This window comes from Aythya ferina (assembly GCF_964211825.1).
Source record: "Aythya ferina genome assembly, chromosome: 4".
In the NCBI taxonomy this organism is placed as follows: Eukaryota; Metazoa; Chordata; class Aves; order Anseriformes; family Anatidae; genus Aythya; species Aythya ferina.
In genome coordinates this window covers 6,309,130-6,335,477 of record NC_140300.1, presented here as the reverse complement: position 1 = coordinate 6,335,477, position 26,348 = coordinate 6,309,130, and the positions used below count along the sequence as shown (strand labels likewise).

The 26,348-nt window shown below is 43.1% G+C and overlaps 1 protein-coding gene across 11 annotated transcripts; it reads right to left on the bottom strand.

Moving 5' to 3' along the window:
• Nucleotides 1–254: 254 nt before the first annotated feature.
• On the bottom strand, nt 255–25,951 carry ST3GAL5 (ST3 beta-galactoside alpha-2,3-sialyltransferase 5). Of its 11 annotated transcripts, none has more exons than XM_084516422.1 (7): nt 25,837–25,951; nt 12,510–12,631; nt 11,125–11,239; nt 8,409–8,752; nt 6,863–7,049; nt 4,226–4,384; nt 255–2,929 (listed from the first exon to the last, which is right to left on the bottom strand). In XM_084516422.1, exons 2-7 carry the CDS (start codon nt 12,551–12,553, stop codon nt 2,666–2,668), a joined length of 1,113 nt encoding a protein of 370 aa, XP_084372548.1. In that variant the 5' UTR covers nt 12,554–12,631; nt 25,837–25,951; the 3' UTR covers nt 255–2,665. The 11 variants fall into 11 exon arrangements, with proteins under 11 accessions (XP_084372548.1, XP_084372542.1, XP_084372543.1 ...); XM_084516416.1 differs by having other exon boundaries at nt 11,131–11,239; XM_084516417.1 differs by having other exon boundaries at nt 11,125–11,253; nt 12,495–12,631; nt 25,837–25,945.
• Between the last annotated feature and the right edge of the window lie 397 nt (nt 25,952–26,348).

Below are 26,348 nucleotides of genomic sequence, written 5' to 3'. Positions count from 1 at the left end.
TTAACTTCAGGAACCTGGACGCCTGTGGCATGGTCATTGTTAAGATGGATTAAGATGGGTTCCCTCCTACCAGGCACCAAAGATGGAATTCCAATGACAGGTACCAAAAAGGCACAGAAGAAAGGAGACGGACTGAAGAACCAGTCTGAAATCTCCAGTGTCTGGGATCGCACTGAAACTTTAAGCTAGCTCCGTAAAACATGTAAGAACCTTAATAAGCGAGGCAAAACAAATGACAAACTGAGACAAATGCATAAATAGAAAGTGGTTTCATCAGTTTATTGCTTTTAGCAACCCGAACTTTGCTGCCATTTCACATATGGTCGAGTCTGTGCAGGAATACTCAATGCCATAAACACTACAACAAAAAACAATGTTTTATCACGAGCCATACAACTGGTGGGAAAACAATCTAACCCCACATGGACATCATTTGAGAATCTGACAATAAATACATCGTATCTCCAAAAAGCTACTGGCATTTACATTAATCAACTGATTATTTTTCAAGTTACTGAATAAAGCAAAACTGGTGAGGGATCAAGTGCTCTGAAACGCATGCTTCTGGTGTATTCAAGACATCCTCCCAACGCACACGTTCTGAACTCTTCCGTAATTTCATTAATGCCTAAATAAAATTAAGGTACTTTGTTTCCAGTTTAAATACCAGGAGAAAATAATTAGCACATTTCAATATATTAACTAAAAGACCATCTGTATAAAACTCTTCACACATGAAATATTTTAAATTAAACAATATAATTATTATACTTACAGGAAAACAAACTAGAAATTTATTGCTAGTACAAAAATTAATGTGTTTTGAGGAGGAGAAGTTAGATTAATATTATTGCTATAAACACAAACAGTGCCAGAGACAAGAATCTGATCTTCATATTTGCTTATCATCCACAACTGGCTTTGAAGGACACGCAGGTACATGGGACTTGGGAAAGTTGAGGTCCACAACTTCTTTCAGAATTCTGCTTTACGATCTGATGTCATTTTATTGCCTTTCAGTGTAACGGCCAGAACCAGTCGGCTCCTGTGGCCTAACGTTATCGTTCATTAGATCTCCTCTCCATGGAGAAAATAACCCCTGAAAAATCGGCAACCACCATGATCTTGCTTTCCCTCATTAGCTGCTTGAATATTTTAAACTCAATACTGCTCTTAGGTTAGCCCATAGCAAAAATAAAGAAGTGGGAATGTTCACTATGTGGAGAGTCCATATCAATAGTTCAATGCCAAACTTTGATCAATTTTGAAAAGATTGAAAGCTAAAAAGCTTTCAATCCTCCCCAAAAAAGCATTTTTCACATCCAGTGGATTGCGTAACAATGCTACTCAGTGCAAACCGTCACCCCTGCTACTCCGCTGGTAACAGAACAAAAAGGAACTACACCTGCTCGTAGGTCTGCACGGTCCAGTTTCTTTGCAATGCACTGATTTCCAGTCACAAGAGCGTATATTCACATCGGCTGCTTTTTTTTGTTGTTTAGAAAAGCACGGTGCTTTCAATGGCCATTTAGCTTGCTGCTAGGTCGTATTTGCTCACCGTGATTTTGTGATTTTCTTCTTACACTCACTCAGCTAGTTGCTGACTTACAAGCAGATCTGGAAAAACTAACAGTTCAGCCTCTCCATTCAATTACACAGTCAACACTGGAGTTCACACGGGTTATCATCAGTGTAAACTATTAAGATTACAATAGCTGTAATTAATTACTAAAGGATTGTGAAGTAAATCAATAGAAATTTTAGCCTAGTCATACATTGTATTATTGCTAAATGAAAGGTTTATACAAACTGGTGTTTTATGGACCTAGCAATTCTCAAGTCACTCAAAAAAAAGAGGTATTAAAGCCACTTCTTTAATCGGGGTGGCTGAAATCTGGTGCAAATTAAGTATTTAGGATATTTAGAAATAATTGTCTAGGTCTGAAAGAACGGAAATGTCCAAGACCAGGTTCAGGTGAAAGCCTTCTACTGGTTACATCACCTTACAACACGCCCTGGGATCCAAACATGCCTCATGATAAAGCAGGATTCTAACTCGACACATTAATGCACCAATGATTTTAACATCAAGCGTGAACGCTAGAGTACTTACTAGACAGTTGTTGCCACAACAGTTCCTTTTCCTTCGCCCCCACATTCCTCCTTCCAAAAGAAATATTAGCACAAAAACAAAGGAATATTTATATTTGAAGGAGAAACAAAATGGTCAAGTTGCAAGTGAGAGACTTGAGAAGCACACGCCTTGCTTTTCTTTTGAAAAGGAGTCATACAGCAGGAGCTGGATCCACAGCGACAGTAGTTCAATGGAAGAGAATTACTGTATGCTGTCAGACAACTCAGGATAGCATCGTGCATACCTTATACATCTGAAAACAACAACTCTTCCACAACTTAAAACATTAAATATTTTAAATGGATCTCTTTGAACTCCACGTTGTATTTACATAGCTATCCACAATAACGTGCAAAAAGTAAAATTCAACATCAAAATAAAGTCCAACAAATTGAATTTGACATTAAAAAAGGCAGCAGAGGTTCCGAGTCCATTTTGTACATACTTTAAAGAGCTACTGAGGACAGTGAAAAAGTTGTTCCAATGAAGCTTCTGGGATTTATCAAATCCAACCGTTGGGCACATCTACCACTAGCTGTCTTTGCTGCAGAATTCACAATGTATCCCACCAGTGAGGTCTTTAATAACTTTTTCTTTGACCAGTTTTCGCAGTAATTTTGTTTCACCTGTCACATTGTGCATAGTTTGTCTGTTCATGGCAGCCATGCAGAGGTTGTTGTAATAGTGCAAAGGAGTGCTGGGCTGATCGAGGTCATATCCAAATCCTGCTATGCTCACTTCATCACATAAATGTGTTGCTAGAATAACCGCCATGACCCCAATCGTGGGTACATTCTAAAAAGCAGGGAGTGGAAAAAGAAAAAAAAGCCTGTTGAATTCAAATGGCTTCACATATTCTCCTTTACCAGTTCCATAACACTTCACAGTATTTAATACATTTGACTACTCCCTCTACTCACTTAAAAGTTAATAGCAATTAAAATTATAATCGGTTAAAATTAAAAAATAAGTAAGGATCAAGTGAAACTAAACATTTCAGGGCCAAATATCGATACAATTTGAGTAACTGCCTTTAGCAGTAATTTTGGCTTTCAATGCTACATTTTTTACTGTGAACTGAAGGCAAGACACCCTATTACTAAGTAAATTTAAACTGCAAGTAAGCTCTTGCTCCAAACACTCAACCAACTGACAGGCAGTTACAACTTGGCATTGCCCAATATGTGCTTGCTTCAGTCTTGGACAACAAGCACTCCAGCAGTAATCTTCAGGAAATTACTTTTCACTGAACAGCCTTTGAATGTGAGTATACTTGGATACACGTAGAAAATAAATAGCTCAGTATATTACATTATTTAGATAAATAAACATTCCAAGAGGTGAAAATCCTTCAAAACATTTGTGCAGTGCGTTACCATTAACAGCCTTCCCACAAAGTAAAACGGCTATTGTTATGCAGCACTTCTCATAGCTCAAGAGAACTACTGATGTCCAATTTGTCAAATCGTTGAAATTTAACAAAAATGCAGTGCTTAATTAAATTGGGCAATTCATCACTGCTCAAGCTCAGGACACAGCAGGAGGATATAGCAGTAGTTCACTGCAGTGCTGCTAAGCAGGAGGGCGTACGCAGCAATTCCCATATTCTGAAGCACCTGCCAGAGGGAAGCTTGCTTTACACTTCTCAGGCTTTCCCCACTGCTGGAGACAGATCTGACTGCAGGTGATCTCTAGGATTCTGTTAAGGATTCTGTTAAGGATTGCCTTAACAGGGCTGCTCTGAACACACCAGTCAGTCAGAAGTCTGTTCTGAATATTTAACACCAGCCAAAATGATGTGTGAGTGAACACCCTACTGGAGTGAATTTGGGTCTTGCTGCTCTGTAAAGCAGGACATCTCATGTCAGCGTGCACAGGCATAGGGCCTCATCTGGAAAAGGTGAACTGAAATCCTGACTTAATTTTTCACAAATAGAGAAAATGCAAGTCTTCTGAGAGAGTTAATTTCCCATTACTTCAGACCAGCTGACATCCTGCAGAAGAACTATACTGAAAGAACCACCAAAACCTTTTTTCAGTTTCTTATTTTATTCTTTTATACAGTTTCTCTCCTAAGATGAAACTTCTTACCTTATCCCAACCCCAGAATATTGATCGAGGCTTGGGGAATTGTAAAATGTCCAGAGCTGTCTCTTTAACTATGACTGGATTCAGAATCCGAAACTGTTTTGATGTAAAAGGAATTTTCTTAGCAACCTCCTTCCAAAAGAAAAGTCGTATCCACAGAGACTAAGAGAAAGAAAAAAAAAATAGTTGACCAAACGGAAACTCTGACACTATCAAGTGTACAGCAGACATGATACATGAGTTATAGAATTCGCTACTGATACTGAGAAACTCAGGAAACAGCTTAGAGCTGATTTTGTTCTGAACTACCAGCATCCTGTTCAAGCAATTGGACTAGAAGAGGAAAAACCTTCAAAGCGTTTGGAATTGCAGAGGGTAGCAGGGGGAAAGTTTGCTTATTCTGAATGTTTGACTGAACCTAGTGTTTAATCAGCCAACGTATCCACCAGCTCCTCCGGGTTCTCCAGACCCTCCCCAGCACAACCAAGCAGCAGCAGTATTTGAAGAAATGGGAAAGGGAATCAGCTTTCCACAAACATTAACCAGGTCATTCTGAAGCGAGCGCTGGACTTAAAACAATTGCTCGGGCTTTGAAGTGAACAGCTGTTGTTTGACAACATCCACCTAGTGATGAATGTACCACTTCAGAAGAGGATTTACACTAGACTCAGCAAACTAGTCTCTGATCTCCTGCCATGTGCAGTCAATGAGATGCATACGAATGAAAAAAAAACACACACACCTCGCTCAGGCTCATTTTACAAATCCCTCCGCATAACACGTAACACTACACGTCTGATAGAACTGACATGGCTGCAGCATAGGCCTGTGTTTTATAAATCTTATAAACAGGTTTTTTTCCTTCTACAAGGTGTAACTCCACAGCAGCTTAAACTGATGGAGTTTGTAAGAAACGTACTTTGCTGTGGTCCCATGTTTCTACCTGAGCTCTGAATGCTTCAGTAAAGTACCAGTGCCTGCACAGGAAGCTGACCAACTGAAAGCATAATATTTGAAACAATAAGTAAAAACATTCAGCTTCCAGAGCACTTCCCAAAACTGGCTCTCTGTAACAGCAAAAACACCAGAACACAGAAAAAGGTGGGAATGGACAGACACTGATGGGGACAGCACAGAGACGTGGCAGTCTGGTCCAGTCTTTTGATTAAGTTCTGCAGAATCCCATTTCTTTATGCTCCTTTCCAGCACAAATATAAAAATAGCGTTTAGTCATCTACAGCACATGAACAGTAGGAAGGAGAGAGCTTGGGTAAAGATGAGCATGCCAAGCCTAACAGAGCAGGACAAGGAGACTGGGACCAGACACCAGAAGACCAGTATGGGGATAGACAGGGATTTTCCTTTTCTCCTCTTCAATTGTGTATTTATATAATATTGATATATTAATACCCCAGTTCTGCTCTTAAGACATGCAACTCAATAGAAGGTACCTTTTTCATAAAACATATACTTGAACTCCTTGACAGAGGATGTCGTAGATGCCAAAAAGCAACTATATTTTCAATTCCCCAAAAACAGATTTTAATTCAAAAAGGTGTCCTCGTACTAGTCATTCTTGAAAAACAAATCTTTCAAATATGAAAAAGCCAGACAGCTTGTACAACGAGAGAGGGATTCAACTCAAGTTAGAAAGTTGCTGGTTGGCAGAATGACCATGTTCCTGCAGGACCAACAGGACAGACCAACATCATCTTGCCCCTGGTAAAAAATCACTATATAGCAGCAACTCTAGAATTTGCACTCAGGAATATCTCCTCTATACAAAACATACCCTGATTATTCAAAACAAGGCGATATCCCTGGAGTAAAGTAGTAGTGGACAGTCATGGTCAATATTAAACAGGCCTTCCATATGCCTTCATGTCATAAAAAAATAAAAATAAGTCACAGAATTAAAAAGGGAACTTGGAGTACCTAAACTGTTATGCATCATATTGTTCAGAAATTGGACAGCCTTCCTTCTCAATCTATCTCAAAAAATGTAGAGCAGTTGTTTCCAATCTGTGGACAGAAAACCCTAGCTAGGGGTTTTCAGCTTATGGAAACTACCTGCCTGCAAACTGAAAGAAGCAAAAACCACCAGTTTAAATAGTTTGGAAACGCAGAGCTCTTCTATCAGTTCCTTAGGAGCATCTGTACTTCTGTAAACATTCAGTGAGAAATGAGTAATTTCTAATTCTGGAAGACCACAGACAAATGTGACAACTGCAGTTTTTCAGTTAGTTACACATTAACTGCAAGCATACCACTGAAGGAGCACAGACTTAAATGGTTAAAAATGTGGGACTAGCAGCCAGCAACCTCAGGCTCTGCAGATTCAAAGAAGTCACTGAAACCTAAGGTGAAATTAGTTCTACTTTATTAAACACTCAATATGTCATGTAGCTGAGTGTCTGAAATCTACCAGTATCAGTGGAAAAAACTGTTGCTGTCAGCATGTGGCTTAACCCAAGTGCTGTTACCAACTATAACTAGGAGACATAACTAAAAAAAAAGTTATATAAAAGATCCCCAGTATGATAAACCAGGAAATAGGGCATCAGTCAACTTCTTAAGCATTAGACAACAAGAACTGAACAGCAAGATCATATAGGTACATGGCACTGCCACTTTACATACCAAGGTTTCATTTTTTACCATTGCTTGTAGCCAATTGAAATCAACACTTTTAAACAAAACAGCCACAAATAAGCTAGCAGGAGGATACTCGAGTTCAGAAAGCGGGGCTCCTTCTGGGTAAGTCATCCGTATCGTCGTTTTGTTACCAACGTGATCTGTGTATCCTTGGACTGGCGCATCATTTAGCCTAACAAAAAAAGATTGAGAGAAACTGTATTTAATAAGCAGTGTGCAACCTCATTAAAACATCAGACACTAAGCAAAAAACTTGTATTTGGCCCGCAGATTATTTTTAACAGAGCAGAGTACAATGTTTTCTCAGTATCTCCATGTTCCTCACCTCTCACACTCATCCATCCCCTATCTTTGAGGAGAAGCCAGTTCTATTTCTGGGTTAGCTGGCAAAATTGCAAAACTTCAAAAGAAAGAACTTGAATAGAAAAGCGACTCAGAAGAGCATTGCAGAATTTCACATTCACTGCCTTGTGCCAACTGAGAATCTTAACAGAAGGGAAAGAAAACACACAGGCAGTTTCCTGTATTCTTTTGTTTACACACACACACGAGTATTATATACAGCAAAGGCACACAAATTATCCCTTCACAAACACACAGGGCAAAGTAACACATCCTGTGGGTTTGCATCATTCCAGCTCACAAAAAAATAAATAAATCAGAAGCAAGCACACTGCTTATAAGAACAGTGTCACCCAGCTCCATCAGTTCTGCAGAACAGAAGAAACTTTTTCTGTATCAACAGGAAAGCCACTTTCAAGCAGCCAGCCCTAATTTCAAAGAACAACTAATGAAAGTTCTCTGCCCCTCTCCATGTCACAGTTTGTTCACCTTTACATAAGAGGTATTGACTTGCTGTACCCATTCTTCCCTTTGTAAAAGGGATAAGACTTGCTTTACAAAGCTACTTATGAGTGCTTACATTACAAATTTATGATTTCACATGATTCAAAATACTAAGAACAGCTCCAACAGTAAAATTCAGAAAGCACAAATACAGACCATATTCTGGACTTTAGCAAATACAGGTAATCATAGAAACCATGCACTGTTCCTGTAAACATAAGGGAAGATAAGCAGCATGCTCTGCAGTGTGTAAGCAAGCTGTATACTGAAACACTAATGCATTTTTATTGTGCTTAAAACAGCTGTTAAAAAAATCAAATAAGCTTCCCAAACAAACAAGTCTTTAGGACTCCTTTCTGTCTCAGAAAGCTTAAATATATGAATAAATAAAAACACTACTGCTTATTTCTCTAAGATCTCATTGGTTTCTTCTTCAGTTGTGCCTGTACTTTTTGGTATCTGAAGTCCACAAATCATTACACTGAATTCCTGCCTTGTGAAGACAATGTTATTCTGCTCTTAAGACTTTGAATTCTATCAATTCACAAGTAAATTTCAAAAAAGCACTTTCAGAAATAGTCTGATGTATTGCATAAAAAGTTGCAGATATTTTCCCCTCAAAAAGCAACATCGGTTCATAAAGTAACGCTGAAGTAGTCTGAAGCCTGAAATAGAAAATACATACCTTATAACAATATCAAACTGATTCAGTAAGTGGCCTAGCTCTGATCCATAAAGAATTCCACCACTGCCAACAACAACACAACGTTTACAGTGTTTTGACTTCAAATCTTGTGGCAAATCATGCTCAGGTAAGAGTTCGAGGAGCTTTTTAAGCTTATCAAAGAACCTGTGAAATCCAAAGGGAGGTCCGTATTTAAATAAAGCTTCATCTTCATCTATGTTTTTTCCTACAAAGGGAGGTATGTCCATGCTGTATTTCTCCGCAAATAACTTTCCCATTTCTGTTTTCACGTAAGAAGGTCGGCACTGTTCCTGCAGCACAGCACTGGCATATTGTTGTGCTCTCTAAAAGAAAACAAACATGATTTCTGTTAGGAAAGCTAACTTCAGGAACAGAAAAAGCCCTGTTAGAGCAACCCGCCAGGTGACAACCAGCAGTTAAGCGAACACTGGGTTTTGTAAAGAAAACAAACATGGAAATACAAAACATTTTAAAGCAGCACAAGGTCAAAACCTGCAAGTGAATGTCTCTCCATTTAAATCTGGATAGGAGGTGTTTGTTGGTTTTTTTTTTGCTTTTTTTTTGTTTTTTTTTTTTTGTTTGTTTGTTTGTTTTACTAGGCTAATTTATTCTTTAGAAAAGCGGGAAGTGAAAATGCTACCTTTTTTCAAGAAAGACCTGCCCCAAAAGCTGCTGGAGAATGCCTGTGCTGTTACTTACAAAGAAAAATTAAAATTACCTTCTCCCATCTAATTCAGCAGTGAGACAGCAAGAGGAATTCTACTCCACTGCTCAACTGCATGACCCAAATTCTGCCTGTCACAGGTTTTTACCAGAGACATACCAGCTGGTTAGAAGTTGTGTCAAGTGGCAGGTTGGATTTGCTTACTAATCAAAATAAAGCAATGCTTCTTCCAGAAGTATTGCTAATGGTATTGCTAATGACTAAACCACAACTCGAAGAATGCAAGGGGGATGGGGAGCAGGGGAGTTTCAGGTCTTCTTTCAAAGACACGTCACCAAAATTAAAGGCTGTGGTTACAAACTCCATAAAAATACTAAGCTGTAAGATAAACCACAAAAATCGATCTGTCTCATTAAAAAGAGTTAATCATACACATTTTTCAGAAATGGGGGCAAACTGGTATCTAAAGCAAGGAAGAAGAGAAATAGCAAAGATTATTTTTAGTCACTTAAAATAATCCTTTTGCATATCTTCTTCCCCGATGTAATTCTGCTCATCTTTCCTCCACTTTAATCAAAACAAGCAAAAAAAACCTACATTAGGCAAACACACAGGTCAGAAAAAGATTCAAATCTAGTGCTAACGCAGTTCCCCTTTTATACTGCTACAGAAGGGGAAGTGCGTATCTGGGTGCACAAAGGGTGGCATAGGAAGCAAGCTGTTTATGTATTTTATTTAAATAAAGAGATCAATCTGCAGAACTACCTCTGCCACAACAGGCTCTGCAAATCTGGGCATAAACACCCAACTTCTTCCTGGGCACACAGTCTTTTAGGCTTGCTTCAATTAGGGTTGTAGTTGTTTGGGAGCAAGAACGTGTTACTGAGAAAAGAAGTCAAATGAAATGCAAAGGGAAGGCAAGGTGAACCTGTAAAAAGCCTTCTGAAGGAGGTGGGGAAGGAAGGATGCTCATACAGGGATGCTGAGATATTAAATCAGGGCTTCTGCTATATGAAAGTAGTGTTTGAGGTCTGAATGTAAAACATTCAAACACAGAAAAGTAACAATTCTAAGCCAAAGTACTGCATCATAAAGAGCAAGCAGGTTACGTAGCAAAGGCAGAGAAGTGTCAGCAAGAACACTAAGAATGCTTTATTGGCTTCTGTTATGAAAGCTTAAAAGACACATGCAAAACTGCAGCAGATGTGCTACCTTAAATTAATAAGTAAATGCACAAAAGCTGCACCCTCCTGCACGTTAGACTTGTGATTCCAAAAACATCTGAGCAGCTACAAGGTAAAGCAGACTGGGGAACTGGCTTGGGTAAAAACAACCTCTTGGTTGAATGTGTTGGGTCTGATTTTAAAGAAGCGTTACTTTCCATTTGCATTAGTTTCCTGATCACGAGCTTTGCACCGACACCGCAGAAAGGTAACAAGCAAGGAGCAGAGGAGGCAGCTCCCTGAAGCTGAGCATCAGCTGAAAGTTGGCCTGACATTGGTCTCCCTTGGGGCTGTTCCCTCTGGGCAGCACTCACCTGGTGGCAGCCAGGCAACACCTCTGCTCCCGCTGGGGCCAGGAGGGCCCAGCGCTGAGGAGCTGTGCCCAAAGCCTCCCCGTGGGGAGCCCAGCTGCAGGTGCCTTTGTGGCTGACCCAGTTCCCAGGGGACTGGAACAACCCGACAGGCTCGCTGCCTTTTGCTTTTCTGGTCTTACACAGTAACCGTGTTAGGAAGGCGTGGCCATTTCATACATTAATTTTTAACAGCCACACAGTTGGATCATTTCACCCCTAAAAATCTCGTTTCCTTTTGCACTTCCACAGGAAGCAGAAAACAGACAAACAACAGAAAAAAAAAAAAAAAAAAACAACAGTTCTACACCATGAAGAAAATATGAACAAATTATATTTTCCCCTCACAGGATGATCTCAGCATTCAAGTCCTTTGTTAAAACCCTTATAACGCTCACACTGAGGACTAACAAAACCTTTTTGTTTTAACCAAGTAGAAAATACCAAAAAATACCAACCCTTACACGATCGGGGTCCACATATGGTGTTTTTGTTCTGTCACATTCTTCAGGGTAAAAATGTAACTTGAGGATATAAAGGAAGCACCCTCCAACCACAAACAGTACGAGAAGTCTAGAAACAAACAAGTTCGTATAGGGGTTAGGAGAAGGGGAAAACAGCAACCCTCTAACTCCTAAATAGTATTTTTAAACAATTTCAAGACAGTTGAAGAATTTCAAATGAATATTTGCATTTGATTCAAACCAAGATAACTGATGGTTTTGTTTCCTCCAAGTCTTTCACAACTCTTAAGAGCCGCTTGCAGGGAAGTATGAAAATATACAGATGCTTTGATAAGAAAACCATTGCATACTGATTTTACATATTCCTATACCTGCATCATATATTTTAAATGCATCCCTGATGGATCCAAACACTTCTGATCATATAAAGAAATCATAAAGTGACTTTTCCTACTGTAAAGAAAACACTATTTTGAAATAAGCATTTCCATGCAAGTTGTGTGCTTTAGTTTGCTTAAAATAAAAAAAAAAAAAAAAGAACCTCAAATTGCAAGGTTTTCAGATAACCACCACTCACAAACAAAATTTCAACTCTCCAGCAGGCCAGACCACAGAATTTAGATGCTCGGGTTTATGCTAAGAAGCCTAATATAATTCTTTTTTCTTCTGCACGTTTTGGGGCTATAGCTTATTTCACTCAGTTTCAAAGGGTTATCTGCATTTTTGATCTACTCATTTCTCATTACTAAGGAATCTCACTGTTGACTCAGTGTTGACTCATGTGACTTCCAAACTGATTTGCAAAAATTACATCATTATTTGGTTAGACTGTGGTTGTCGCTCAGGTATATAGTTTGAGATTTATCATTGATTTTCATTTAAAATTATTTCCTATGGTTGCCAGAGGACTTCGTTTAAATGTTCTAAAAAAAATACGTAAGCTATAAAGCATTCGGTGCTTCTTGAAACTCAGTCAGACAAAATCTAAATGTATATACAGGTTCCGAAGATTTTAGGGAGGGAAACAAAAAAAGCTTGTATAGATAAATAAACCCACTAAACCTCACTGGCCTTCATTTTCCCCAATTATCAGACCATGCAAAGGGCTTAACATTGTTACTTATTTGGATCCAAAAAAAGACCGGAAGCATTTGAGAGCAAAATACTGGGATCTCACACCAGCTAAGGAAAATATGTGTAATACTACAAGAAAGTCAAGGCTCCTCCAAGTGTTTTAGGCACCCCAACAAAAGCTGGGTGCCTAAGCCTCCATTCGGGTCCTGGGGTAATCCCATACCTTGATTTTTGCATCCTTTTTGTAACTGTTCAAGCTAGGGGGAGAGCAACTGCCTCTATATTACCACTGCAATGACACTTACTTGGGAGTACCTTTTAAAAACCAGATTGGTCTTCTCATCTTCATGTGCAACTACCTTACACCATTGCACAGGAGGCGAACGATCACTTTTCAGCTTTACAGAGTTAGTGTCACTCAGCATTGCTGTAAGAGAAAAAAAGGTTTTATCATGACTTTTTCTGAATGGAGAAAAAAGTTCAAAGGACACTCAAATGTTCAAATGACTCAACTTGCCCCATCCGCCAGCAAAGACTGCAATTCTTTCTGTGCATGTCAGGAATACTGAATCACTCCCAACATCCTTATGATCAGGAACATACTCAATTTGGATACAGTGCCAGGAAATGATTCTAAAAATATGTAAATGTTTCTATGTATAAGTCTAATAACTGCAACTCTTGTCAGACACTTGTTTGATCTCAGTCAAACACCATTTCACTTGAGCATTCATTACAATACAGACAGAAAAATCTGTGTAGTATGCTTAGGGTTATTTAGGACGCCTGAATCAAGATGTCCAAGTACTGTGACACCCTGCAGGATTCAAGTGTGCTCCCAGCACACAAAACCTGCGTGCACCATCCCATCCCCAGAACTGGAGCCCACAGCTCCAATTGATTTCCCAAGGTTAATTGAACCTAGACTCACAGAATATCCGGAGTTGGAAGGGACCCACTACGATTGTCAAATCCAACTCCTGGCTGCACACAGGACCACCCAGCAATCAGCCCTTGTGTCTGAGAGCGTTGTCCAAACACTTCTTGAACTGCGTCAGGCTCAGCGCCACCACCACTGCCCTGGGGAGCCTGTCCCAGTGCCCGACCACCCTCTGGGTGCAGACCCTTTCCCTAACCCCCAGCCTGACCCTCCCCTGTCCCAGCTCCATGACGTTCCCTCGGGTCCTGTCGCTGTCCCCAGAGAGCAGAGCTCAGCGCCTGCCCTTCCACTACCTGTGAGGGAGCTGCAGGCTGCCATGAGACCTCCCCTCAGCCTGCCAGTGATTGCCCAGCTCTCCAATCCATCGATCTCTCTCTTACCACTAGTCTGACCTCTTCAGAAGCCCCAGCAACACAGTCAGCAACTTCAGCAGCAAGCACCAGAAGGGACATGCAGAAAACTTTGCCTGGAGGGCAGCAGGACTGGGAGGCTGCACAGCACCCCTGCACAGATGGGCAAGTCACTCACCGAGTGCTAACAAGAAGCAACCTCACCACTTGGCAGGAAGGAGACAGTTTGTAAGCTCCCACAAGTTTCTATCAGCATGCTCCAGTTCTGATTTTGGAAAGAAAAAACGCAGGCTGGCACACCAACTTCTCACAGGCTGCTGCCATTAATCTAAGATGGGAGCAAAACCGGAAAGCAAAGTCTAACTACACAAGTCAGCTGTCTTTGTACTGACCAGAAAGGGGCACAGACAAGGTTTTTAGGGCCTTACTGACCTCCCAAAGCAGCTGCCTTTGATCAGCCATCCACAGGACAAACAGCCTGATCCCCTGCAGCAGAGCTCAGCCCTACTCACTGCCTTTGATCTCGGCGCTTAAGGCTCCCTGCTCTGCCCTGCAAGGACATTCACACTCCTGCTCTCTTGCCAAGAACTGTCACAGGGAAGTTTTTTTTTTTTATTGGAAAAAAAATCAAGTCTAAGAGAAGGCTTTTATCTAGAGGCAATTCCCAATTCTCTTTTTGTCCCCATATAAAGTAAAATGAGGTGGGGCAATTGCCCGTTCAACTTAGCCTGCGCTGCCACTCTGAACCTCTGTCTATTTGAACAGCCACCCAATGTTCTCAGACACCAGGATGAAGGAGCTGGTGAGATGGACAGGTCCCCTCCTCCAGTCCAACCCACTAAAATCTAGTTCAGCAGGTGACACGAGGGCTTCCACACCACCACACATCGCTTCTCAGTAACGAATCCAGGATTCACCACAGGTCTGAAGCCACAAACGGCAGCAGCGGGGCAGGGATCAGTGCCAGCACCTTCCATCCTTTGAAGAGCAGACAACGGTTAAGTGATGCTCTCTAGAGCCACCTGCAAGCAGTCACATACCACAAAACAGCTTAAAAAGAAGCCTTTTTTTTTTTTGCAGCAGAAAATTTCACCACTCACCTCTAACGTAACAATATTGAAATAACCAAGCTGCCTAAGAACCTCAAAGTACTCACCTAGCTCTGTTTCTCAATGCCACAGACTTTCTGACCTGTCACAAGCATTTGCAGACCTTTGTAACAGAGCAGCAATACCTTACTCAAACCAACACTCCAGCAGGTCTGAAAGCACTGAACAAACAGGTCAGTATCATCATGCTTGCCTTGGAACATGGCAAACCAAAACCCAAGGGTTAAGCAATGGCCAAAGTCCCCCAGAATGCTAGCAGTTAAGCTGGGAATCAATCTATGAGGACACAAGGCTGCAGGTCACAGGGAATTGATCAAGGGAATCAATCAATCAATCTTGTCTCCTCTGACTGCATCTACACAATTGAAAAAAAATCAGCACAGGGGAGGAAAAATGGGTGTTGACACCACCAGGTACCTACAAAATCCATTTTGCTCTCAGCAAACCTATCAAGCCCACGTAGGTAGAGACTTATCAAGTCATGATGGACCCAGCAGCTTTATACCCACATGTCCTGGAGACCAGCTGTCACACGGAAATCACACTGCCAGCACGCACTGGGAGCAGCCCCAGCTCACGGCCAGCATGGTCCCACACGGTGCAAGAGGCGAGCAGCAATCAGAGCCTGCTGCAGAGCGGAAGGAGAGCACGAGCAAAGGCTTGCAGAACACGTGCAAAGTCCAGGATTGCTCCACGCACACGGAGCCGGGTCACTGCAGAGACTGGCTGGGAGCAGCACGAGGAAGGGGCACTCGGTGCTGTTTGACGAGAGGGAAGCAGGTCGCTCCCTGACACGGATGGCTTTACAGCACCGACGTGATCACCCGGTGCTGCACGTACAATAAAACAATAATTCCATCTGGTGCTTCCACAGACACAGCTGGGGCAAAGTATAAAAAAAAAAAAGGGAGCCTTGCTTTGAAAAAAAAAAAAAAAAGCTGATTAAAAAAGCAGGTAATGAGCTTCAGCAATTCGAACTACGGAACAATGTAATAATTATCTCTTGGATAAGCAATATAAAGAGGAGCTTTGGTCATAGTCCATAGGAAGCTAGAGCAGAGCATTCTGCATGGAACAGCTACTGCCAGACCAGGTAGGGGAGGATCCTGCTGGGAAGAAAGTATTGCAGCAACACACCAAGCGATGCAGGGACTTCTGGCCCTAGTACCAGCAGAATTTATGAAGGAATACGCTCCAGATTAAGCACACGTTATCCAGCAGTTTGAATCAAACCCATAAAGTTTTACAGCTTGAAATACGAGGGTAGGATGAAAGCCTTGCTGCCTTTGCTTTGTTCAATGCAGATTTTTATTTGTTTGCAGATCAGTCTTTCTGACCCCAGGCCCCAGGTTTCGGTGCAATTTGATGGCAATGCTTGTGAAAACCCATGCGATGTATATAAAACGTGATACTGCCTAATGTAACAACATGCTCCTGCAGCACAGAACGCCACGGCCAGTCTCCTCTGCAGCATAAATCATCAAAAAGCAGTCTGCGAGCAGTCAGCTTTCAAGAATTTCCACAGATGAGAACCTCCTGCTACAGCACTGCACTGAGAGCTCCTCCAAGAGACGCAGGTTTCACAAAGCCTTTCAAAACAAAGAAACAGGGAGGCTGCAGAGATCTGAAAGAGAAGGAACCGAAGAGGTGGAAAGCAGTGAAGACAGAAGGGGATTAGCGAGGAATGCAAGGCTGCTATGAATGGGTACCATCAGTCTTCCCTGCCTCTGAGCAAAAAATTCCAGTTCACCTCACTCATCCTGGATGTGCAAGAAGAAAGCGAGCTTATTAACAAGGAAACAGAGAATTTCATTAATCATCTCAGCACAGGCTCTTTGAGTCCAACTCTTAGTATTTAGCATACTCAGTATTTTTATTTAGTCTGTTTATATGACAAATAATGTCAGTTTTCATTTCATCTGCAACAGTCTGCTTCAGGCTGACTTTAGTCAGTTCTGTTTACTTAAGACGATCCCTTTGCTGATGAAATAAAAATATACATATCTATATCCAGTACAGTGATTTATTATTTCTTTTTTGTTACAAATTGTTTGGAGTTCGATCCTGCACTCTGAACTGAGTCAATAAGGCAAGGCTTCCCCACGGGCACATCATGCCTGCCTGATCTGGTGGCCTTGTGTGGTAGAGGGACTTTATCAGCCCACAAGAGAAGACCGACTGATGGCATCTACCTGGACTTCTGTAAGGCCTCTGGCACAGTCCCACACAACAACCTACTAATCCCTAAATTAGAAAGAGATTGATTTGAAGGGTGGTCCATCCAGTGGATAAGGAATTGGCTCAATGGCAGAGTGGTTCCACGTCCAGGTGGAGGTTGGTGACGAGCAGTGTCCCTCAGGGGGCTGTCCTGGGACCGGTGCTTTTCGGTATCTTCATCAATGAGACAGAAAATGGGACTGAGGGAACCCGCAACACATCTGCAGAGGGCACCAAGCTGAGCTGATACCCCAGAAGGATGAGGTACCATCCAAAGGGACCTGGACAGGCTGGAGAAGTGGGCCCTTGTGAACCAAATGAGGTTCAACAAGTCCAAGGGCAAGGTGCTGCACCTGGGGGGGGCAATCCCAGGCTGGGAAAAGAACTCATGGAGAGTAGCCCTGCAGAGAAGGACTCAGGGGTTGTGGTGGATGATAGAACAAAGGGGAATGGTCTTAAACAGAAAAAGGATAGATGTAGATTAGACATTAGAAAGAAATTATTCACTGTAAGGGGAGTGAGACGCAGGAACAGGCTGCCCAGAGGAGCTGTGGATGCCCCATCCCTGGAGGTGCTCAAAAGCCCACGCTGGATGGGGCCTCGGGCAGCCTCAGCTGGTGGGAAGTGTCCTAATAAGTCTTCAAGTTTACAGAGAAAACCAGTTAAGTTGGCAGTTTATAAATCAAGAAAGTGCCAAGCAGCTATGCCTGCAGCACATATATTCAGATGTTGCTGTTTGCATTTAAACACCACTGTGCCCCTTCAGAAAGGGACAGTGCAACATTTGCTTTGAGAGCCCTGAGTGTCTCAATTTGCTTACAAAAGACGCCTCAGTAGTAACGCTGCCTTACAATCACATTTTGCATTGACATTCCCATAGCTACCCATTGTGGTGTAATTAGTGAAGACTCGAGGGACTTAAATTTGCTTTTCATCTACTGAACTTAAGTGATCCCTGCAAAGCTGCTGTGAAAGCTAAATTGTCCATCAGTAGGAACACACTCCAAAGCTTTTTGTGGTGTTATTCTTTTCACCATAATTTACTTTTGTCTCATTGTTATTCTTAAGTAGACAAGATTTCCACACTTAGAGTATTTCAGAAGCAATTAATTTAAGTCTTTGGGACTTAAAGCCTTTTTATGTGGGAATGCTAAGCAACAAAAAGCAGCATGTGCCGAGTTGCGCCCAACCACTGCCACACCCTGAACAATTGCATTTGGTTATGTGGAGCACCTGGATATACCCGAGGACAAAGGGAAGGACTCTCAGCCCCGCTGTTCAAGCTCTACCAGCTGGGTTACAAGGCATGGAGACAGAACCAGAGCAGCCTGTAGACAAGTGCAGGAGGCACATACACATCCCTCACCATCCTCTTGTTAAAGACCCTGAGCTGTAACCCCAGGCAGTGGATGCAGTTTCCACTTCCCTCCCTCACCTGTCCAATTCAAGGACATTCCTCTGTCTCCCCACACGCTTACTGTTAGGCAGTAACTCCACTCCTGCAGGAATTTATCCATCCAACCTCAGCAAGCACCTGCACATGGACAGATATCAGCAGCCTGCAACTGCACAAGGGATATCCCGAGTTGGAAGGGACCCACAAAGATCATTGAGTCCATGAGAAAGCTGCCCTAAGCAGAAGGACAAGAGATATCTTCTGTTTTACAGCTGTATAGCATCTAGCTCAACATTAACTACACCTGAAGCTTGTGGGAGTTGAAAATACAAATCAATATTCTCTCTCCCGGTACTACCAGGAATAGAAACAGCAAACTTTGAGTCATCCACAAGACACTCCATCTCAAGGTCTTGGTGCACAGCTTTTGAAGTTCATGTAAGAACACTGGAAAGTTGCAGTATAAAGTCCAGGGCAAATGAAGGAAGACACGCCCTATATAAAGTGATCACTAGTCAAGAGCAATAGTGCTTGAACAGGCAGTAAATCAGGTGGTAAAACTAACACAAAACAACCCAGAAGCACCTGCTTATTTCACGTCTCCTTCTCTAAATCAGATATGCACAAATTACTTTAGAAACATGCTTCTAAAAACAGTAAAAGATAAAATGAAACTTATTTGGTTTTAAGCAACATTTGTGTTTCAGAAAACAATGGTGAAATGTAAAAGGAACAGGTGTTTGTACACAGAAGAAACTCTAGCAAGATGTTCTTCACTGAGATGCTGCACACATTACCACTGATGAATTCTGCATGCCCTGTTCAAGGCTGGTTGTTGGAATTGTGTCTTGCTTTTTTAAACACAGACATATTCCAAAAATTCACACAAAGGGTTAGAAGAGTACCTTTAAGGAAACTTTAATCGCTTACAGATTGTTTCCTGGGACAGATTTGAGGAAAACAGACAAAAATTAGGGGACAACTACACCACTAACCTCTGTGACTGCTTGCCAGGGTTGTGCCCAGGGAACAGATCACACATTTTGTCTGTCTTCCTTACTGACCAAATAGCTGAGATACTATATTCATCTTGAAAGCCTTAATGAAGAGCAATAGGCAAATAGCACGTTATTAAGTAACAAAAGAAAAGTTACTTTGGTAAAATTTATAGTTAGGATAAATTTTGTTTGCTTCTGCAGTACTAAAACCCAGAGATCAAAGAAGAAAAGATCAAAAAAAAAAAAAAAAAAAAAGAAAAAAAAAAGAAAAACAACCCACAAGGGAAAATTATTAACTGGATAGTAGTTTGTGGTTTGTCTTCTTCTTTTGAGATGTACAAAATGTTTAAGAGCCATCTGTTAAGCAGAGCCTCTCAGCTGAAAATAGCACCTAAGAAATTAAAAATTTTTAAAAAGAAGATTAAAAAGTCAGTAGATACATTTAAAATAAAATAAAAAAAATTGAAATTATACAGATTTCAGAAAACTTGGAAAGCGCTCACAGTTCCATGCCACATCCTCCAAACCTGCTGAGCTCACTGTAGTGGACAAAACAGACTTGACTTGGGGAATTTCTACTTAGCTGAATTTATTTCTAATTAATGCAACTTCTAACCACAGACTCAAACATTGAGGGGGGGAAAAAATGATTAACCCATGAGTAAACACCTCTCTCCTCTTTTTCCCAGACTTCCTTGTCTCCATTCGCCCTTTTTTTTTTTTCTTTTTGCCCCAGGCTGCGCACAGATCCCATCCCAACTCCTCTGGGGAGGCAACGGGCAGTGCAGGAGTTGGGGACCGTGTCCCCCAGAGCATCTCCTGCCCCTCATGGCTTCTGCTTGCTCTTGAAAATGCCTGAGCAAGGTCACTATCAGCTCTTCCGACCAGAGGTTTTGACACCTGTGGGTTATTTACACAGGTTTCCAAATAAGCTGGCGAACACCGTGGCCCACCCAGGCTCTCTCTGCTACAAGACCCCATCATTTATGCTCAACGTGCTCTCCCTCCCTGGTCTCCTGCATCAATCTGTGACTCCCTCAGAGCCTTCCTTTGCTTTCAAACTTCATCTCTTGATTGGAAAGAGTAAACCAGTATGAAAGAAATTTTGCAAATAAGCTCTGTCCTGTTTAAAAGAAATCATTACAAACAACCTTCTCTTTTAATCGACAGTGGATGAAGCCCTCTCCCAACAATATTCAGCGAGGAGAAAGATGATGCAAAGAATAAAAAGAGTTGAAGCCAAGTCACACTCCTACCTTACAACTGCAATAAAGTAGACTATTTTTATCCACCCAAAACACTGGGTTTTTCTTAAATATAAAACCAGTTTGGAACTGGTAACCAACCAGCCTAGAACAACAGACGAGCATTCTGCAGCACGAGAAACTCCAGAAACTGCACCCTGGCGAAGGACTGCCTTTCTTTCCAACGGCAGCTGCAGAACTGAATCCAAATTTTTAAGCCAAATCTCAAACACAGGTTTTCAAAGCCAGTTGAAGAGTTGCCCAGATGCTGAAATTGGATCTCAAACCTACACAATGGAAGTCAAAATCCTTTTATCTGAATGGGCCCACTTGTCCAGAGTAACAAAATACACAGGAAAGAGTGGGGAATGAAAAGAAACAGACAATTTGTTCTAAAGGAACTGTTTCCGACTGGGAAATCTCTTTCTGTAACACGTTGAAGTTTTGAATATCTTCCTTAAGACTCTTTTTTTCCAGCAGCACATGACAATAATCCCTTAAAACCAGAAGCATGAGGAAAAATTCCTGAGATATTAAAGATCTGAGGCAGACTTATCAGGGACTTGCAGCAGCATGAAAGGCTGTTGGGTTACAATCTGTAGCAATGGACTAACTATTGGATGTTTATCTTCAAATAATCCTCTGATCATCACCTTACCACTTCTTAGCAGAAATGGTCGTAAATAAGAAGAGAGTAGTCTAAGAGCTGTTGCAATTTCTTCCCAGAGGAGGGAAAAAATGGAACTAAATGTACAAAATTGGAGACTTCCGTCAAGTATTTCTTCTGTTGCCACTATATACACCCCACAGTAACGTGGGTACTTTAACATACCGGGACATTTGATAAACCTTATCAGCTTAGTACATATTACTACTGAATGGTACAAAGAATGAGTATTTGACAGACATGCCTCTTCTGATGAGCAGTAGAGTCCGTTGCTGCAGCTAATTTAATAAAGTCAGTAGAAACAATACTTCCTTGATGGCAGAGAGAAGTTTAGCCTGTAATACGGTTATAAGCACCTACAACAGACATTGATTACATTACTGTATAATGCGTCTTACCAAATGAACTTTGAATGTTAAGGCTTTTTAATCAGACAATAGAAAGTAAAAAAACGATGTACCCTGTGCAAGCTCAAATTCATTTGGTCAAAATCTGTCTTCTCAGAAAGCCAGAATGCAGTAATGTATCCTACACGTGTGGACAGAATCGGCAAAAAAAGCAAAAGGAGGAGTCAAAGAAAACTTCAGGGCAGTTAGCAGGCACTGCCAGGGACAGGTTCACAGGCAGGAGTTGTTGTTTTGCCTGAAGCCAAGAAAACCAGCAAGAAGCAAGAGCAACTCAGAGGCAACATCATTTTTCTCTCCTTGCATTTTCTTCTAATTGTTTAATGGCAGATTCCTACATCCTCTTTGCAACATCAGCCACAACTAGCTCATGAAATCATTACTAAGCTGAAATTATTGGGTCTATTTGCCCAGTCCTTCCCTCTAGGAAGGATATACATAGTTAAGCTACGATTTGCTCTTAACTTTGGGTCAGCCAGACCTCAACACGCAAAAATTTGTTCCAGCTCAAATCCAGTTCAATTATGGACACTATCAGAGATATTCAGAGGCTAACACCTCTTGAAAGAATGCTTCCTTCCAGCAGCATTCCCAGGAAGCTTTCTAGATATTAAGAGCTTCGGTTAAAATAACGTTATGGGCAAAGACATTCAAAACAGGGCTCACCCTCACAGTTTCACTCGTGCCTTGGCACCCTCTCCTCTAGTTGAGCGCTCCAAACTTTCCTAAGCCTTGCTGTGAAACCTTCCTCAGGTACTCTGAAGTGAACGACAGCAAATATCTCCAACACAAGCACAAGAATTATCATCTAGATGTCCTTGCAACGCTTATGGAGGCAACCGGTGCTCTGTGACAGAAGAAAACTGCCTGAATTTGGAATTTTTCTGACTCTCAAACGAGCTCCACAAAAGGACAGCATTCCAGCCGAGCAGGTACCAACAGGTGAGTCAAAGAACTGCTGTTGTGAACAGCGTGGTATTAAAAAGATAGATTTCTTCCCTGCAAAGGAAACTTCTGAGCCTCCCCCTCCCTTTCTTAATTTAAACAAAATTTAAAAAAACAAAGCCAGCAGATGCCAGTTTTTCTTTGTATAAGTTACCAGTGTAAGAAACGGTAGCCTGTCTGCACAGGATGTTCTGAACCCGAGGTCAGGCGCTCCTCTGAACTCGAGCCGAAGCAGGGGAACATGCACGAGGAGCAAAGCGCGGCATCCCCAGCCAGCACTCAGCCACCCCTCCCAGGCACATCTCGCACGCTCCTTTCTGCCACATGTTCTCCTCTCCAAACCACAAGCCCTGCATCCGTGCGAGCACCCGTTGGTGCTTTGTGGATGAACTCAGCAGCCCGGAGGGGAGGAAGAGAGCACAGCACATCGGCACGGCACCCACCCTTAGCCGGGCAAGTTCATCTCGCACAGTGGAAGGTATTTCTGAGCCCCTGCGAGGAAGCCAAAACAAACGAGATCTTTCCCCTTACATGGGAAGCTTGGAGAATAAATCATCCCTAGAAGAAACGGTCAGAAAAGACAGGGCATAGCATTAATCTTTACTGGGCTAAGGAAACATGCCAGCAGACTTCCACGGCCAAGATGTTTCATATTACATCTGAATTATGCAGCAGAATAGCACCGAACAACTAGTAATTATGGAGCAATGTTAATGGTACAGCAGCATTTTTACCACAGTATCATTTGACACCCTAAGAGTTCATGGCAAAACTCACACTTGAGGCTATACAAGCAGAAGAGTCCACGCCAGACGTGTCCCGTGAAGAAAAGCCTTAAAATTCATTACAATATAGCAAAAAATGTTGCTAGAATCAATTTTGGTGGCTAACTTCTGAAGTCAAACCTTCAGGACTTAACAGGTTGCAGAGCAAGCAGGAAATGATGAGCTGCTCCCAAAGAGAACCAAGGGCTTGACTTTTTTTAGCTCCACGCAACAAGTTGCGATTTCACCCTGAGACACACCAAGCACATAAACACCAGAGAGGAAAACAAACAGGAGGAGAACGTCAGCACACAGGAAAAAGTGGTCGTAAATATATATGAACTAGGAGCACAGGACTCCTGGGCAGCAGAGGAATAATTTTCCTTTAGTCCTATGGGAAGGCGAGAGCCTACGAGACGTTCTAAGAAAGTCCTTAATAATTCATGAATGACCTCACAAGAGAGTTGCCTGCAGCAGGGGAGACGTCTCTGTCATCAGGTCCTTCATCTGAATTAGCGCTGTGCGGTTTCAAGGCATCAGGTGCTTTAAGCTGTTGTGTTTGATCAAGTTTTGTCCAGGCTCGCCTGTAACGTGAAAATTACTCCACGACAAATTTGAAGTATCGGTTGAGTGTTGTTCAATAACTTCGCCTTGATCAAAGCTCGAGACCTTCTGAAGTTTTCCAGGATTTCTTCCTCAAGCAAAACAACCTTCACATCAAATACCAGAGCTCTGCAGCAACCTTAGCACTTAACAGCCCTTTCCACATCTCTCATCTCCAGATACCCGTAAAACAAACAAAATTAAACATTTTTGCCTGTTTCCCTCGCTGAAAGGAAGTTGCTGCTACCACGCTCTCTTTTCCTACATCCTGCCCCTAAATGTCTGTCAACCATTTGGCTCATTTAATCACGCTCCACAGAAGGACAGAGGTTACATCCCCAGCAGCTCCAGGAAACCACAGCCCAGGTGAGCCCATTCCTCACCAGCCCAAAGGAAGCGGCCAAGGCACCAAACCATTCTCACACGCTCTAACTCCTCAGCTGCATTTTGACCTTTCCGTGAAATTCCCTGAGTTTGCTGCCTCAGCAGAGGGGTCGGCAGACAGCTCAAGGTTTCCTGGCGCTTGAGCTGGAAGGGAGATAGCAACCCTGCTGCAGCAGAACGGGCGGACGGAGGGAGTAACACACGGTCTGTGGGGAACCGGTGCACACGTCTAAGCCAGGCGCTTGCATCTGAACCGTAAGCTGGGTTTAAAAATCCACATCCACTTTAGACACGTAAACATAAATCCACACAGGAGCATTTACCTTGAAAAGCCGTCTTCAGGACAAAAAGAAATACATATCTGTATTTTCCCTTGATCTCCGTGTTACAGCAAAGCCAGCAGTGGGAAAGCCATTTACCCCCACCGATTTTATGAACATTTCCCATTCATTTCCATAACTAAAGAGAGATGTAAGATAAACATCTCTCCTCCATCACCCTTATATTTCGATCTTATCTACCAAAAATAGAAAGAAACGATCCAACTCAGCACGAGAACTCCTCTCCCTGAGCAGCGCCGGAGAAGACAGGAAGGTTTTGGCAGCCGCACCAGAAATAATTGCTGGTTTGCCTCCCGATCGCTCCAGCGCAGAGAGAAAAAAAAAAAAAAAAATGAAAATCACCCGCAAAAACACCATGGCAAGCCACAGGCAAGCAGAAGCCTACACGTTTTATTTCGGCAGAATGGCTCCGAACAGCCCCAGCCGCATTCCTGGCGCTGGGAAGAGGCCCGAAAAAGCCGGGGAATACCTGCATCGCCGCAGCCTTCCCCGGGGCCAGCTCTCCGAAGCCAGGGCTGCCGTGGGGCCAGCTTTAAATAGGGGCAGGGAAGGGGGATGAGCCAGGGAAGGGGCTGAAATAGGGGCAGGGATAGGGACAGGAGGGAGGGAGGGAGGGAAGGGGGCGGCGGCGCGGCGCTGCCAGGCCTCTCCTCGTCCTGCCCTGACCCTCCCCGGCAGGGCCCCGCACCTGGCGTGGTGGAGGCGACCCCACCCTCAAAATTAATAAAAAATAAATAAAAATAAAAATTTAATATAAAAACAGCACGGAGAGATGGGAGCCTTCACGCCTCGGCGGGCAGCGCCTGTGAGGGGAAAGCAGCCCTCTGAGGGAAAAGCCCCCCTCCACTGTAAGGGGAAAAGCCCCCGTTCTGAGGAAAAAAAGCCCTTTCCTGAGGGAAAAACATCCCCTTCTGAAGGAATAAGCCCCTCTCTGAGGTAAAAAAGCCCTTTTCTGAGGGAAAAACACCCCCTTCTGAAGGAATAAGCCCCTCCGTGAGGGGAAAAGCCCCCGTTCTGAGGAAAAAAAGCCCTTCTCTGAGGGAAAAACACCCCTTTATGAAGGAATAAGCCCCTCTCTGAGGGAATAAACCCTCTCTGTGAGGGAACAACCCCCCCTCTCTGACAGAAAACGCCCCTTCTGAGGGAAAAGCCCCCCTCTCCGACCCAACAACCCGCCCCTCCTTGCCGCGCAGCGCCCCAATCCTCCCCCCAACCCCTCCAACCCTCTTGATTTCCCCCGAAACCAACCCCTTTCGCCGCCCTTACCCACCTGCGCTGGGCTCGGCCCGGGCGCCCTGCCTCCGCATCGGGGCGGGCGGCGCGGCCCCGCCGCAGGTAACGGCCCCGGCGGGGGCAGCGGCGGCGGCGGCAGCGGCACGTGGCGGAGCGCAGCCAATGGGCCCCGCACCGCGGGCCGAGGGGCGGGCGGAGGCGGCCGGCGGCGGGGCCTGCGCGCTGCGGCCCTGAGGGGAGCTCTCCGCCCCTGACGGGGGAGCCCTCCGCCGCTTCTCCCCCGTCCTTCTCGTGAGGAGGGGGTGGTTACGTTGGGTTTGCTGTCGTTTTGAGGGTTTTTTCTTCCGATTTCTGCTCTTTTAGGAAAGAATAAAATGAGAAAAGCGCGCGTGTGGGTGGGTTTTGTGTGTTTTATTGCGCCCTCGCGGCGCTGCGTGCCGGCAGAGGACAGCAGCGCCCGGGGCTGGCTCCCCGCTCTTTTCCCTCCCCTTTGTTTCACAGAATCACAGAATTTCTAGGTTGGAAGAGACCTCAAGATCATCGAGTCCA